This window comes from Perca flavescens, chromosome 1 (genome assembly GCF_004354835.1).
Source record: "Perca flavescens isolate YP-PL-M2 chromosome 1, PFLA_1.0, whole genome shotgun sequence".
NCBI lineage: Eukaryota > Metazoa > Chordata > Actinopteri > Perciformes > Percidae > Perca > Perca flavescens.
Window position 1 is genome coordinate 13,230,553 of NC_041331.1, and position 16,546 is coordinate 13,247,098.

At 38.6% G+C, this 16,546-nt stretch overlaps 1 protein-coding gene across 1 annotated transcript; it reads right to left on the reverse strand.

The window, feature by feature from the left end:
• Positions 1-13,001: 13,001 nt before the first annotated feature.
• On the reverse strand, positions 13,002-14,512 carry LOC114556838 (gonadotropin subunit beta-1-like). Its single transcript, XM_028579897.1, has 2 exons — positions 14,348-14,512; positions 13,002-13,205 (listed from the first exon to the last, which is right to left on the reverse strand). Exons 1-2 carry the CDS (start codon positions 14,504-14,506, stop codon positions 13,002-13,004), a joined length of 363 nt encoding a protein of 120 aa, XP_028435698.1. The 5' UTR covers positions 14,507-14,512.
• Between the last annotated feature and the right edge of the window lie 2,034 nt (positions 14,513-16,546).

The window sequence follows — 16,546 nt, forward strand, 5'->3', positions numbered from 1 at the left end:
TGTGACATCATAATACATTTGAAATACGCAGCTGGAATCATGACACACACTTTGAAGGATCTGTGACATTTATGGATGAGAGAAATGTATATGTACACGTTGCATATTTTCATTTAAGAGGAAAAACTGGTTGGACCATAAATGTTCAAGGAAACATTTTACATTATATTAATCAGTAGTTTTTAGTAATAAAAAAAGAGTTTTTGAAGCTTCATAAGCAATTTTTTGTTTTAGTTTTTTTGCATATTGAATAAAATATTTTTTCACATCTGACTGTTTGTAGTGTTCAAGCTTCAAAATGCATCTGTATGTATGACCTTTCTTGTGAAAAAAAAATACCCACGGCAGGAAACAATTGATATAACTTAAAAAAAAAAAAAACATTGGTGACAGGCCCAGGCAGAACTTTAAAACAACAGGAGTAATGTGGATGTTCTAATCTGATTGTATCAATCCTGTAGGAGATTTCAGAGGGGCTGTTAATGAGATTAATTAAATCTAAATGTAGATTTGGGTATTTTATAATGATAGGAAAGACAAAACTGTCCCAAGATTTTTACCCCACAGTGAATATTCATAATATTAATTGCCTTTGTCAGATTGTGGTGTGTATATATGTTGCTATATCTACACTCACAAACATCTTGGTTCTCCTGGGACTGCTTATCACAGTCACAGTTAATGTAGAGAAATGGATACTTTTGTCTGGGTAACAAAAGAAGAAAAGCTCAGCATGATCTTTGGAAAGCACACACGCACACACGTGCAAACACTAATTGCTTAACTGATCACTAACCAACCACTGCTTTAGTATAGGCCTATACATAGGTCAAAGGTCAGATTACCTATTTTGAACAATGGTTGCCAACAATAGACATAGAGCAAGGGGAGTAGGAGGGAGAGGCAGGGGACGACAACCAGGACAAGTTCAAGGAGGACGAGAAGGAAGGAGAACCATCTCTGATGAGATCGGGGCCAAATTTAGTGATCATGTGATCAACTGTGTGTTGACCACGACAGAAGCTGTACAGAGAGTCCAGCCCAACTTGAGTCGCTTTACAGTGGCGTCCATAATTCAAACCAGTTTTATGTTTGTTTTTTCTTGTATGCTACTGTACACAACACTGTGCAACTGCTACAACAGTCACTTTTTGCCAAATACTTATTTTCTGTTTGAACATTGCATTGGTGTTTACAGTGTACTTTTCAACCGTCAGCAGATTACTTTTACTGTATAACACTGTATGGAAATGTAGATATAAGCCTGTGAAAGACAAAAGAGCTTTAGACTTAGAGCAACAGTGTGTACATGGTATATCCAAAAAATTACTTTTATGAAAAAAGTGTTTGCCATTTGATGCAAATGCTTCATTTGGAGGTGTGTTTATGACATTTTGAATGCAGTGTTTATTTTGAAGGAGATATGAGGCATTGTGCATTTTTGGGAATTGTGTGTAGAGTTTTGAAAAAAGGAGACATAGTTTTTAAAATGTGAGTAAGCTGTATTATGGGTATGCATGACCAGTTCTATTTCAGGAGCTGTTGTATACCACTGAGTTAAAGGTCCCATGACATGGTGCTCTTTGGATGCTTTTATATAGACCTTAGTGGTCCCCTAATACTGTATCTGAAGTCTTTTTCCCCAAAATTCAGCCTTGGTGATAAATTATAGCCACTAGAGCCAGTCCCACAATGAGCTTTCCTTAGTATGTGCCAGTTCTGTGTCTGTAGCTATTGAGGAGCCATGATGTCTCTCTCTCATGGGTGGGCCAAATTCTCTGGGTGGGCAAAGCAGAGAAAGGGGATCTGAGCTTTCATTTTCTCAAAGGCAGAGCAGGATACCCAGGGTTCAGTTTACACCTATCTAGCCACTGGCTAGAAATGGTGACCATAGGCAGGCTGGGGGAACTCATATTAATGTTAAAAAACCTGCGCAGCATTCAGCAAACGCGATGCAAATACACACAACACAACCAAATACATAAACGTGATGCGAATAAAAAACGATGGAAAAAGAAAAGCACACAAACCCCGAAAACAAATGCAACAAAAAAATGCTGCATCCAGATTCCACAACGGAAGTTCCAGACCTCTAGAGGGAACAGCTAATCAGCTGGATTTCCGACCCCTTTTCGGCCTTTTTATTATAGTCGGGTATGGCTGCATAGTAAAAAGAGAACTCCTGTCTCATGCCCTTATTAATAATATAATATATTAGTAATATACAGTCTATGCTCAGGTCTCAGCCGGGAGGCTGGTGCCGTGCTCGAGCTTCGACTTTTCAAAATAAAAGCTCGCGTTTGGTCGGCTCATCTTCCTTTGGTGTTTTGGATGTTTTTGAACTAAACAGTACGGCAATCATGCTAATGAATACAATAACTTTTTCAGCAGATGTCTTACTTACAACACAATGGAGCAAGCAAAGCAGTTTTGTCTTTATGTGCAGGCTGGATTTATTCAGTTTGATAAATCCCACGGTAAATTGGCTGGTTAACTAAACAGGGAGGGACTATTTTAAATAGTCTATTTTTTGTATTTCAAGAGCGTATTGCTCCACAATATAAACACAGATTGGTAACTTATTTTGTTGGTAACTTATTTTTTAAACGTCACGTTTATGTATTTGGTTGTGTTGTGTGTATTTGCATCGTGTTTGCTGAATGCTGCGCATGTGTTGTCAAATTAATGAAGTTGTTTTTCTTTTTGCATCGCTTCTTTTTTCGGGGTTTGCTTTTCTTCTTGCATCGTTTTTTAATTGCAGCGCGTTTGTATATTTGGTTGTGTTGTGTGTATATGCAGCGCGTTTGTTGAATGCTGCACTGCAATGTGTTGTCAAATTAATGAAGGTGTTTTCTTAATTTGCGTGTGTTTTGTCTATATGCATGTGTTTTCTGAAGTTGCAGGGCGTTTGCCCCTGTCGGCCACCGTATGTTACAGAAAGCATCGGTGTGATGTTATATGGAAGCCTTTCAACAAGTAAAGACATCAATGAATGTGTCCGTAGAGTCATCCTTTTTTTATTTCCATTAGGAAATTCTTTGCCCATTTATCACAGACTGAACACACAAGAAGACCCATCTCATTTGCTTCCCCCGACACGCTGACCAAAGGCAACATGACACAGCAGTTCATCACACGGGCTAAAGAAAGAGTTGCCGATCTGCTCAGACAGTAATGTCTCATTTATACACATCCTGCTGTCCTTGCGCTCGGCTGTAGGTCGAGTGTTATGCAGCCCGTGGTCACTTTCTCTCCATATCCTCAAGCTTATTTTCGGGGAACATTTGCAGCATGAGCTGAAAAGCACGGCCCTGCCAGATTTGAACTTTGAGGATATTTTTGTTTTTATTAAAGGGCATGTACATTGTTGTCTTGTAGGGGAAATGGGGTGTGCAGTCAGCTTACCATAACATCACAAAAACCATGTTGTTTTAGCAAATGTAGGTTTGCTGTTCTGGTTTCAATGCCACTGGTACTCTATTTACCTAATTTTTTTGAAGGGCTACCGTGCCCCCATAATATTAAGCCTCGACCCCCCTCTGGCCCCCCTAACTGTGGCAAATATTTTCATACATGTTTATCCCCAAATAGGGGATCTTATTCATGTGCAGTGATAAACAAAATGTAGGTTAGCACTGAATGAGTATTATTGTGTTTATTGTTATATGTGTATTGTAAGTCTTTTGTAGAACCATACCTATAAAGGGTTGGTGGTGTATAACACTTGTGCTTATTTGGTACCCCTAAAATCGCATGTGGCCCCAGCCTGGCCCTCCATTTGAAATGGTTCTAGAACCTCCACTGGTCAAAGGTTCTCCATAATGAATGTACTGGTATAAAGAATTGAATCCTTCATGTCATGTGACTGTATAAAACATGGTCAAACATGGACGTGGTCTCTGCAACGTCGCCCAAAGGTTTTTGAAGTGAAGCTCAACGTGGACGGCTGTGGCTGTCGCCATCTTGGCAGTTCCTGACTCTGCCTGCTCACAGCTAATCCAAAAATGGGCAAAGAGGTGGAGCGTGGGGTGGAGCTGAGGCGGGCCGAATTAAGAGGGCCTTGGTTGCTAAGCTAGCCACCTGTGATAGCAGCCACCTGTCCTTTTAAAGCGGCACAACGTTAATTATGCATAGCTTTAGGCCCAAATTATAAACACAATAAACAAGTGAGTAATATAATAATTCACCCCCTGTACAGTTGTCATGAACGAGAAACTCTGTTAAAGTCTGCTGTAAAGTTGCACATTTTAACATGGGGTTCTGTTGGTATGGACTTACTTTTGGAGCCGGCCTCAAGTGGCCATTCGAGGAACTGCAATTTGTGGCTTCATTTTCCAGCCCCATCGAGATGTTGGGTCTGGGAACTCACCGTTGGCAGGGCTCAATCCGAGGGGCGGGATAAACAGTTGTTTTTCCAATTCCCTCTGCACTCATAGCCAACCAGAGCAACGCTAGTTGATAGATTAAACTTTTGCCGTATCCGGTCGGCAAAACTCCGAACACATCTTCCTTTTTTTTAAGAATGACTTCAGTGCTGTACTCCAAGTCTTCCAGAGTCGCGGCCAAAGCTGATTCCAAAGACCGCTGTTCGCCAGAAACTGCAGCCATCTTCTTTGTTTTCAAGTAGCATGGAATTCACGCGGAACAGTTGCAACTCTGATGTCCTTATGGTAAGCCCGCCCACCGACTCTATACATGATGTGATTGGCCTGACCAGAATTTAGTTTTTCCAGCTCGCAAGCCAACGGAGAGTTGCTAGACTGACCCTGGCTGCAAACTACATTTGCTGCTGCTAGGCTAGCGTCTAGATTTCTAGGCTAACATCGAGCAGCTCAGGTTCTTAAACATTTCATATTGGTGGACCCCAGTACTCTCACTGGCTTAAATCACACATTAATAAACTTCAAGCTGCCAAACCAGCCATTCAGAGCCCAGCTGTTAATAAAAGATACAGTAGTAGTGATAATAGTGTCCTTTGGATTGTGCCGTAAGTAACCTAAAAATAACTTGTTTGCTTAGTTTTTATGAAATTCAACTCAAGGAAGAATTCACCACACCCTGCCAAAAAGCGATCCACTACATGACCATTTCCTCCCTCCAGCAGAGCGACAGACTCGTCTATAAACCTATAAAATATCTAAATATTGGCTGCGGCAGTCATTAGTGAGGAGAGAGCACAAACCTCCGGGGAGCCGCTGGATTAAACCAAGCCGCTGTTAAAGGACACCAATGACCTAAATGGACTGAAATCTGTCAGCGGATATCCAGCCTGCTTTGTTCACAGTGAACTGGAGACGTGACAGAAGAGTCTGTGTGGAGTTTAAAGGCTGAAACAAAATCTATGAACATGAGAGTGAGTAGGCCGAAGGTCCGTCTGGATGTTGACGGAGAAGATGAAGTATTGTGGCTGTCCCATCTTTCACTCCTTTATGTGTGTATAGCTAAGTAGGCCTCTATATACTATCACGGATCTGATGTGGCGAGCTTGTTTTAATAAATTCAGTAGTGCTGAAACAATTGGTCAATTAATCGATCGGGTCAACTGGAAATTCACTTTGAAAAATCGATCAATCGATACTTGACATACAAGCTTTGAGCTAAACGCTAATTTTACCATGCTAAAATGCTCACAATGACAATTCTAACATGCATGAAATTTACCATGTTCACCATCTTAGTTTAGCGTGTTAGCATGTTAACTTGCTAATTAGCAATAAACCCAAAGAGCAGCTGAGGGGCATTGTCATTAGTTTTGCAGGTATTTAATAAACAACAACTTTACATATTGACCGGGGGGGGCTGTTGCACAAAAGTAGAATGAAGAAATCCTGGATAACCGAACTTGACTTAGTGTGATCCGCTCATCGTGGCTTAATCGGTTGCACGTTTGCCAAGCCAGGATGAGAAGGTGAAGCTATGTCAAGCCAGGTGTACATAGTTGGGATACATGCACGTTCACGGCTTTCTTAAATAGACCACGGTATCGATCATTATCAGATTTACTGATGCTAAAATGGAGAATACGCATTGTTCTTTACACTGAGTGAGCAGCAGCTTCACATGGAATTATGACAACGTGAAACACATTTGTAAAAAAGAAACACGAGCGAAAGCGAGGCAGACGAACGATCACGGAGCGACTGAATACGTAAGTAGCCTAAAAATATACATTTACTGACCACTGTTCTGAATTGAAACTGCCATACCATTCAAGAAGTTAGGCTAATTATTTGCACAAATGAGCAGTTGTACTCTTTGCCTTAAAAGTGAGCAGAAGACTGATGTTACGCAGGAAATGTACCATGAAGATCAATTACAACCACTAATCTACAATGCTGTGAAGCGTACATATCCCTCTCTCTCACTCTGTCTCTCTCTCTCTTGTATGGGCTAAAATGTAAATTACCTAAGGAATATATTTACTCCTACTGCTCGCTTTTCAGGCAAAGTGTACAGGCAAAGTGTACAGTTTTTTTTGTGGAAATAATTAGCCTAACTCCTTAAATGGTTTCATTTAAGAGCAGTAGTTCGTAAATTTATATTTTTTAGCTATATCATTCAGTTGGTCCGCTTCTGCCACGTTTTTTCTCACTTAATTTCTTTTGTTTTGTTTTTTTACAGAGGCAGTTTCCTTCTTTATTTATTATATGCTTTGCTTCCTAGTAGGCCTATATGGACATAGAAAAGAAAGATTTGGACTCTAAAATCCAGAAACTGTAAAGATAATTAAGTGATACATTTAATGGACACTTTAAACATGACTGTATCACAGTGTACTCAGTTATTTCCCCCCAGCCACATATAAGGCCAAAAACCATTGAGGTGTCCTCTCCCTGTTGTTTCATGAATGTACAGTAGCCTCAACTATATAGTTACTGGTCCAGTGAACTAAGACTATAATTAGGGAGGATTGTACAATTATAAAAACATATAATAATTATTAATTCTTCCCAAACTATAGTCCCAGTTCACTGGAGAGAACACAAATTGTGTGCTAAGAATGCCAAATACAGTGCACATGGAAGAGGAACTTACATGGTCCTTTGTTAAAGAATACTCAAAGAAATAAATCAACTAAAATAGTTAAAGGTGTATTTGTCCCTGACCAGTCTGCCATTGTTGGAACCACTAACACGTGTATAGCACTTTATATATTATCCTTCATCACTGACTTCATTTACATTTGCAAATGTATCAGCCTTTTCTAATTATCTCAACAACTGCCGTAATATATTCATCAAACTTCTAACAACAATATGAACAGCAGTTTTCATACAGCAATATAACAGTAACAATGACTGTCACATGGATAATTATAAAAAATAATGGTCACAACTTTATAGTGCTTTACTGAACAGCAATATGCACCTGTTGTATTTTAATGCAGGCTGATAATAATAATAAGGTAAAAGCAATGCGGATTGAACAGAAAAGGCCCCAGGATTAATACATCCTGGCTGTTAACCTGGTCAGGAGCAGGCTAGCTGCACAGAATAAATCTCCATGGAAATCTAGGTGCCTCTGCTTTTGTGCAACCAAGTCAAGGCTAAATTCATCCAGGATAACTGGAATATCCCGGCTTAATCCCTTATCTTGGTTTTGTGCAATAGCCCACTGACGAAGGCGCTGCATAAACAGTTAAGGGACGCCAAAGTTATTACAATTCATCCTGAAGCGGACATGAATATCAAAGGCAATCCATCCGATACTTGTTGAGATATTTTAGTCTTTTCTTTGTTTTATATCATTATAAATGTAATGTCTTTTCGTTTTGGACTGTTGGTCCAATCCTGTCTCCTAATTTAGAGAAGATAGAACTTTATTAATCCTGAGGGTAGTCTGGATCAACAGAAGTACATTTCTAGGATGAAGCCTGACATCTGACGCGGGGCTCACCTCACATCCAGGATGTCTGTCTGCTTCTGCTCTCTGTGAGTTGCCATTCTTGAAATCCCTGTGCTTCGGGAAACGACAACAAACTTTGAGCTAACAAGCTACACACTGAAAATGGCAAGTTTTTTTTTGTTGAAAATTTGGATCGTGCAATAAGGCAGGCCTGCATGTTTCATTCTCGGGGGAATGATTGTAAAGATTTACAATGAATATGTTTACGGCATTTGATATCTAATTAGAAATTTTTGGGACTGATTGGTGGAGATTGCTGTGGACGAAGTACACACAGCGGGACTATTTTGCAGAGCCACTGTCTAAGCGCCGCCGAACAAAAAACCCAGAGCATTATTTTCTCCTATGTGTCTCTGTGTATCTGTATACGATCCTGAGGGAAATTGCAACAGTTGCAGTACAAAGTAGGAACAGTGCAAATACAAAATAAAGTACAATATAAAAATAACCATTATTAAGATTATTAAAATCAACTGGTGAATATTTCCAATGTCCAACATATACATAAGTTAAATGATAAGGATCATAGCCTATGCACGAGAAGTGGCATATACAAAATGTGTGCAACATTAAATCTTAGATAGCGTATATAAGACATCACATCAGGTTATGGAAACTTGTGATAAGCGTTTTTCATTATTTTATTTTGTGGAAAAAAAATTATTAATGGAACAAATAACTAATAATAAAAAAAAAATATTTTTGTGTATCTAGCGATAAGCAAAAAATCAGCAAACTAACTTCAACCTCTGGCAAGAAGTCACTGCTTTTACATGCACATTTGTGGGTTTGTGAGCTGATTTTTTCTTTTTTTAAAAGAAACATCTCCAGTCAATAATGGCCAAAGAACAATTAATTAGATGTTGCCGTCGATTTACAGTATATATGGGAGTCCATTATTGTCTTTTTTCAGCCATAACTATGATGGCTATTGATGCCAAATTCCGGTTTTAGCTTTTGGGTTTGGGATCAATTGATTTAATTTCCCTAAAGCTGTAAGTGGTAAAAATTATGTCTTTGGAGGATTATTCAGCACCGGTGGAGGTTTGTGGTCTTCTAATGCCTTTGATTTGCGTTTCTGGAGAGGAACTATATCACTTTATCTGCATCTTCCTGCGATTGCGTCATTTTATCTATCGTGCACTCTCTCTGCTGCCTGTGTACCTCAGTGTGTTTGTATTGAAATGTTGACATTGTGATATAGTACAGGCTAAGACAGCAGGGACCCTGAAGGCCAAAGTCTATCTCATGTCAGCTTGTATTCCTCTACTACAAGCAGCTTAGCCAAGCTTCCCCTGCAGGGTCGATCATCGCTCCATCTAGTCTTAACTCCTTTTCCTCCACACAACAATCTGAAAACTTGTCTGTCTAAGAAATACTTCAGCTCCCTCTCTCATTTATCTTCTTCCTGAACTTGCTGCAGTATGCTGCTGTCTAGGGCTGGGTCCCGAATTTGATACTTTTTAGGCACAGACCGAATTGCCTCTAAAGTATCGAAAGAGTATCGAAAAATGCCTCGTCATTCAATACCCAATTTCAATACCCAAGGAGTAAATCTCATCAGTGTCAGTGAGCCAATAAGCATGAAGCATGCTTCTACCAAGATCTAGGAAGGTTTGTGATTGGCTGTCTAACGTTACACGTCGTAGAGACGCGCAGGAAACGCCGGGGCTCATGTAGTAGGAGCTGCAAAATAAATCAAAAGTGCCGTAATGTTTAATGTTGTAATTTCTTTTTGTTTTATAAAATTGGTATCGAAAAAAACTAGTGTTTAGGAATCGGTATCAATGTCACGGTATCAGTATCGGTACTCGAAATCTTTGGAGCGATACCCAGCCCTACTGCTGTCAGACAAATACTCTCTGTATTCTTCTCACATTTTATATCTTTTACAACTTCTTTTTTTTCTGTCATTGATCACTCTGTTCCATTAAGTTCTATCATTAATCATTTCATTGATTGTCTCACTTGTTAGGGCACTATGGCTTTGACCCTTGCACTACTGGCTGGCTGAAATCTGACACACTTTACTGTGAATACAAGTTTTCTCCAGTTGCACACATTTAAAATCACTCCAGATTAGACTTTACAGCAACAATGTTAAACACTGATTTCTAGAAACCACACTAATATAGTTGTTTTTGCCCTAATTTTCTCTCTGAGACAGTACACAGGGGAACTTGGCCCATTGTAACTTCAGTTTACGTGTTATAAGGAGTACTACTCACCCTGTGAAAATATTGAATGTCTTCTTTGGCTCTGGAGGGAGCTTTCCAAAATTTGAAGAAAAAAAATAACCCTGTTGATGTCTAATGAAAGACGAATTATTGGGGAGCTTTACCCATATTAGGTTCTAAAAGTGAGAATATCTCGGCCCCTGCAGCTTCGTTTTGGACCATTCTTTGTTTAATCTATCCCCCGTGAGTCCCTCAACTGCATGCTGGAGTACCCATTCATGACAAAAAACATGTAAAAATAGGGAAGATACATGGTGGTACAACAATTTTGCAGTCCTTAAAAAGTTACTAAACTGTCACAACAAGCCCAAAGTTACCTGTGTGGTGTAATTATTCTCTTCATTTCATATTTTAGCTTTAATATTCCATTTTACAAGCAATACAAATGAATAGTTCATCATTTGGAGCTGCCCTATCTTTTTCACTTTTCAATCTTTCTCTTTGTTTAGACAAAAAAGAGCTGTTACAGCCAGCTTTCTCCTACTTGGGTCATCACCTTTTTGTCTTACAAATACAATTAAAATACTGACATAAATCATTTTCTCAATGAAATTCCTTCGCCGCACTAATGCTGACAACCCATTATACTGAATGAGATGCTGCCCACACTAAAGGAGATTATGTTGGGGTAACGCTGATACGTTGCCAAGTCACAACACTGTAGGTAGTAATTAACAGCTTCTCGTGTTAATGAGTGAGTTCTCTGTCATTAGCAGGAGACCTCAGGTTTGTCCATGTCTCAGGATTAATAAGCTGTTACGCCAGCAATCTGCACACTCAGAAGCTGCACCTGCTTTTGGCTAAAAACAAGCCTTTTCCAAACTGTATTACAGAGACTGTTATATTCTTCACTGTTTCATGTTACTAGATATAACAATGATAATCCGGACTACAACGGAATATTAACCGTTTATTAGCACAAAAGCATGTCTTTCAGCAGCATGGCTAAGACGACCAACAACGGAAGCTAAAGTTACCCACAATCCATCAGGTGTATCTCACTACTACATCTGATAGTGGCCCAAAATATACAGTGACAGTGGTAACACTTTACTTGAAGTTTTCTACATAAGAGTGACATGACACTGTCATGACACAGTCATGACACATGAACCCTAACCCTAACTCTAACCCTAACCATAACTTGCCATGACAAAACCGAATGACACTTACTAAAACAAGCGTTTATGACTTGTTCATAATGCTTTATGACATGTTCATGACAGTGTCATGTCACTCTTATGTAGATACATTCAAGTAAAGTGTAACCATAACAGTCTGCATAGGCACTGATATATATTCTTCTTCTTCTTCTTCTTCTTCTTCTTCTTCTTCTTCTTCTTCTTCTTCTTCTTCTCATTTCTCTGCAAAGATGCTCATCAGTGGATTCTATTTTTTTGACTTTGAAGACAAAACTCCCCAGCTTGAGATTAAAAACAATGCAGTTCTGCAGAACAAACACATGCACTGATTGTACTGAAGAACAAACACATGCACTGATTGTACTCCTGTGGTTTGACTTTTGTCCAAAGTGAAAGAATATTTCACATTCTTGTTGATTGCTCATATTAAATCTTCTTCAAGACAAAACACACAAAAGCAGCTAGCAGGTCCTGTTGTTTAAGGCAACTTCAACATGGACCTGTTTCAAAGGGTTTATTTATTGTGTTTTAAAAACTGCTAATGAGTGCCGATATTTGAAAAATGACTGATGTGTGAAGACGAAGAAATTTTATAGTCTATGGTGAAGACACAGAATGTATACTGTACATAGGCACAGTAAACAGTAATCATTCAACATGTGTTACTGAGAAGCAAAATGATTGATACCACTCTCATATTTGTCTGTTAAATATAAATCTACAGCTTGGAGACGTGTATCTTAGCATAGCATAAAGACTAAAAACAAACAGCTAAACTGACTCTTTCCAAAGGTAAAAACCTATCCACATATAACAGCAGCTCTAACGCTCAGTGATTAACACGTCATATCTCATTTGTTTAATGTGTAGAAAAACCAAAGAGTAAAAACAACACAATGCGTTTGTAGGGGGTTATCTGCTGAACTACAGCTGTTTCCCCATTCCCAGCCTTTATGGTATGCTAAGCTAACTATCTCCTGGCTGTAGCTTTGTATTTAATTTGACACAAGAGTTCCTCTTATCCAACATTCGGCTTCAAAGCGAATAAGCATATTGCCGAAAATGTCGAACTCCTACTTAAACAACAGCGCAGAAACAATAAACGATGGCAGCATAATTACAGTAAGGGCCTATATGGGATAATGGCTCAAGTGCAGAAACAAATATGCAAGATTTTGCCTACTGTGCTGTTTCTAAATTTAGTGTGGCCTACTGATCAGCAGGAACTTTAGTGGAGCTTTTGGGTATACTGCAAACTCTATATTTTCATTCCCACCTGTCAAAAAAGAGGTGAGGCCTGCTCTTTTTCTTATGGGATGACCTCCCATTCTCAGCATGAAAACTTGGACCGCAGGATTATTGAATTTTAGGGATCAGTCACTTTGGTCAGGACAGAAAAGAGCAACTGTTGGTGAGACATTTAATCTCTCAGTCGACCTTTATGACTTTAAAGTCACTCTGCTATCTTGCTGCTACATCTACAGACAATGTCTTCTGCACTGACTTGTGACATTTCATCTGTGTTGACAAATTGTTGGATGTATTAACGACAGATCAGATCAGGTTAAAATGTGTGACTGATGATTTTAATTACAGAAATTAAATGGCAAATTATTTAAAAAAGACAAAAAAAAAACTTAGTGATACATGTTTATTTTGGTACCAAGTCAAGTGACACAAAGACAATAAGTAAATGTAGTATAGACCAGAGGTTTCTTTAAAATGAGACACAGCTGGATATGTGTCCGTGAAAGTGCCCGCAGTACGCGTTTTCGGGGTTACATTCGGTACACCTGCAGTTTCTGGCCACAGGGTACCTGACACCCACTGGACATCCTTTAATGTGCATCACCTCGTAGGACCAGTCCCCGTTACAGACTTTCTGTTTTTCCCTGCCAGTAGGGCTGATGTAGGGCGAATCCTGTCAACGACACCAACAGATGACAGTAAATAAACATGCAAGTAAATGCAACTAATTCAGTCCCTCACATTAGTAGGTGATAACACATGTCTGCACATGCCTGCACATGTAAACAGTACAAACAGATGAAGAGACAAAGCATCATAGGCAGGCAGTTCTGGCGAACGCCAGAAGGGCCGATGCATTCTTGGGCCTATTTGGGGCGCTGGAAAAAAGAAACAAATGCGACAACACTGGCGTTTGACAATAGTTTGACAAAAATATGCAAGACTGTACGGCTGCAGCCTGGAGCCTCCCGTCTGGTGCCTTTGGCCTTTTACTTTCAAAATAAAACCACGCGTCTAATAATATGTTTTAAATATGCAAGTTTTTCCATTCTAAAATGGTGCCATGGTAGTTAATTTGAAGGTTTTATGAATTGAGTGTATTATTTCATTATGAAAGCCTGTAAGTGCGCCTCATGCTGCTTTTGCCAAATTGTCACGCTGTTAACGGTTTGTTTACATCAGTAACGTTGGAAACTATTTCAAGGAGCCGCTTCACAGAGTAAAACGTGCTTTTGCAGTTAGGGCATGTTCCTTTGAGAAGGTTCTGGGTTTCACTCAATAAAGTTATCCAGATAATTTAGTAAACTTGTTTTGTTTTTTCAAAAAGTATTTTTCATTTTGTTCAGTTGAGAAGCAAAATGAAAAGGTTTTTAAAAGCCTATCATTTTAAATAATTGTCCCTATGGTCATCACATTACTGATTTAACCTTTTAACCTTTTAATTAATTGTAATTAATTAAGTTTGCTGACCTGTCACTTTTTGTTCTGTGGTTCAACAGAATTGTCTCTGCTTGTCTCATTTGTAGTGGAATCTGTGATGTTGTATTAAGCTGAACTGAGGTTAAATCAATTCAATGTAAAAATAAAAACTCCCTCAAGCTTATCTAACATAGCAAGTAAGCAATAATGTTTCCGAACACCATTATAATATTCAAATTGTGACAGCTTTATACACTGGAACAGAGTTGAGCTTAACATCTGTATGCATACAAGCAGAATACTGGTAAATGCACAGGCTGGAACATGTCTCATTAGTTCATACTAAGAAATGCTATTTTACAACTTAGTATGTTCTGCATTTGAGTCATCCATCACCTCGTGGTAACACTGTCCTAAACATATTCTGGTGTTGATCCACTCGGTGATGCCACAGCTCTCCACAGGGATGCGGACCTCGGTCAGATGACACCTGGATCTGCAGCCCTGCCCCGCCCCCACCAGTGCCAGCACTGTTGCCATGACAACCAGCTGCATCGTCTGCCGGGTGCGCCACAGATGCCTGCCACAGGACGGAATCAGAACTCACATCAGATACATTGATCCATGTCAGAAAATCAAGTTTATGAGGATTAAAGTGTGGCAGTTTAATTGTTTTCAGGACAGAGGTATTTATGGTTTTTTTGTGCCTCCTCAAATTTGCATCTACTTGAAACACCTTTGCAGTTACATGGACATTAAAAAAAAGTCATCTCTGGTTAATGTCACCATCTGGAGCAGCTAGGCTTTTCAAATCACTGTTTAAGTCAGTTTGTAAATCTACTATTACAGTACTAGTACTAGTACTAGTAGTAGTGGTAGTAGTAGTAGTAGGATGAATGTATGTGCTGTAGTAGAATATAATCTGTAATGAGTGGAAGCCCAAATTGTTTTAGGAGTGCCTCTGTAAATAGAAGTTCATTTCTTCACCTTCAGATTTTTATTCACTCTTTAGAATATATCCCAGAACTTAAATTTTTGATTCATGTAAATTAGCCTTTTATAGCCATGCAGAAAAATCCGATTTTTATATATCATCTCTGATATTTACAACATAATAATAATTATAGTTATAATAATACATTTTATTTGTAGTGCAATTTTTATTTTTAGAATCAATCCCAAAGTGTTACAGAGTAAAATAAGGTTAAAACAGGTTAAACATTGAAGCAAAAAAAAAACTATTGAGATGATTGCAATTTTGTTTAGAGCTTCAAGGAATAATCCATTAATCAAGTGGTTGTCAACTATGGAAGTAATCACCAACTATTTTGACCATTAATCAGTTTGAGCCTTTTTTTAATGGAAGAAAAGTCAAAATGTCCTGATTCCTGCTTCTTAAATGTGAATATTTTCTAGTTCCTTTACGTCTCTAAGAGTAAACTAAATATCTAAACTAAATGTTTTTTGAAAAAATCAAGACAAAGGCACATCACAGGCTTTGGAAAACACTGATCAACATTTTTCACCATTTTCTGACATTTTATAGACCAAACAACTAATAGAGAAAATAATCATTTGACAATGAAAATAACCATTAGATGCAGCCCCAGTTTTGTTTGGGGTGCTCAAAGCATTATTTTCACAGAAAAGCAAAGTTAAAAGTTCACAACAGTTGCATAACTTACTATTATTATAAACAGAATCATCAGTTTGCATGTAATCTACATGAATCTTAAACAGAATACGTACCTGTAGAGCTCTGTTGTTGCTTTGAACCTCAGTTGAGAGTCTTGTTTCTTCTGTTACTCGCTCAACATCTGTAACAGCTGTCAACCTGTGGCGGTCCTCTCTGTTACTTAAATAGTGTTGCTCATAAATCCTTGTAATCTATTCAACCTTGGGCTCGGTGCTAGTTTTCCCACCTGTTTAGACTTCAAAGCAAATTTTTCCCTCAACAGTTGGGGGATGGCCCACGGCTCAAGGCCTTTCTGTCTTCACATGCGGAGCAGCGAGTCGGTATCTACAGACATCTTGTTTAGATTACATGAGTAAAAGGATTAGATGGTCCACACACATGACACATTAAATCTGCCCCCACAGTGAGATGGAAAACCCTGACAGGAGAATCGATACATTCATTTGCCTTGCTCCGTCTTCCCTGCTTTGTGTCTGTCAGTTTTCCAGGGTATTAATGCCAGATTTTATATACATTGAACAAAATTATAAACGCAACACTTTTGTTTTTGCCCCCATTTTTCATGAGCTGAACTCAAAGATCTAAGACTTTTTCTATATACACAAAAGGCCTATTTCTCTCAAATAAGAATATAAAATAATAAAAAATAAAAAATAAGAATGAAGCTTATTTCACGGGCATTTAGCAGAAAGAGAAATTCATAAATCTTCTTTGATGACTTGCAGGATAATGTTTACCTCAAGAAAAGAAAACCTCAAATTTAAATATGAACAATAAACCGACAGTGTTGCATTTATAATGTTGGTCAGTATATATTGAACAAAATTACAAACGCAACACTTTTGTTTTTGCCCCCATTTTTCATGAGCTGAACTCAAAGATCTAAGACTTTTTCTATG

What these genes read in the sequence shown, in the direction of transcription:
- LOC114556838 (XM_028579897.1), bottom strand. Translation starts at nt 14,506, where the DNA reads ATGCAGCTGGTTGTCATGGCAACAGTGCTGGCACTGGTGGGGGCGGGG. An exon ending in TAGGACAGTGTTACCACGAG is followed by an intron (nt 13,206 to 14,347) that starts GTGATGGATGAC and finishes TGTCGTTGACAG; the next exon opens with GATTCGCCCTACATCAGCCC.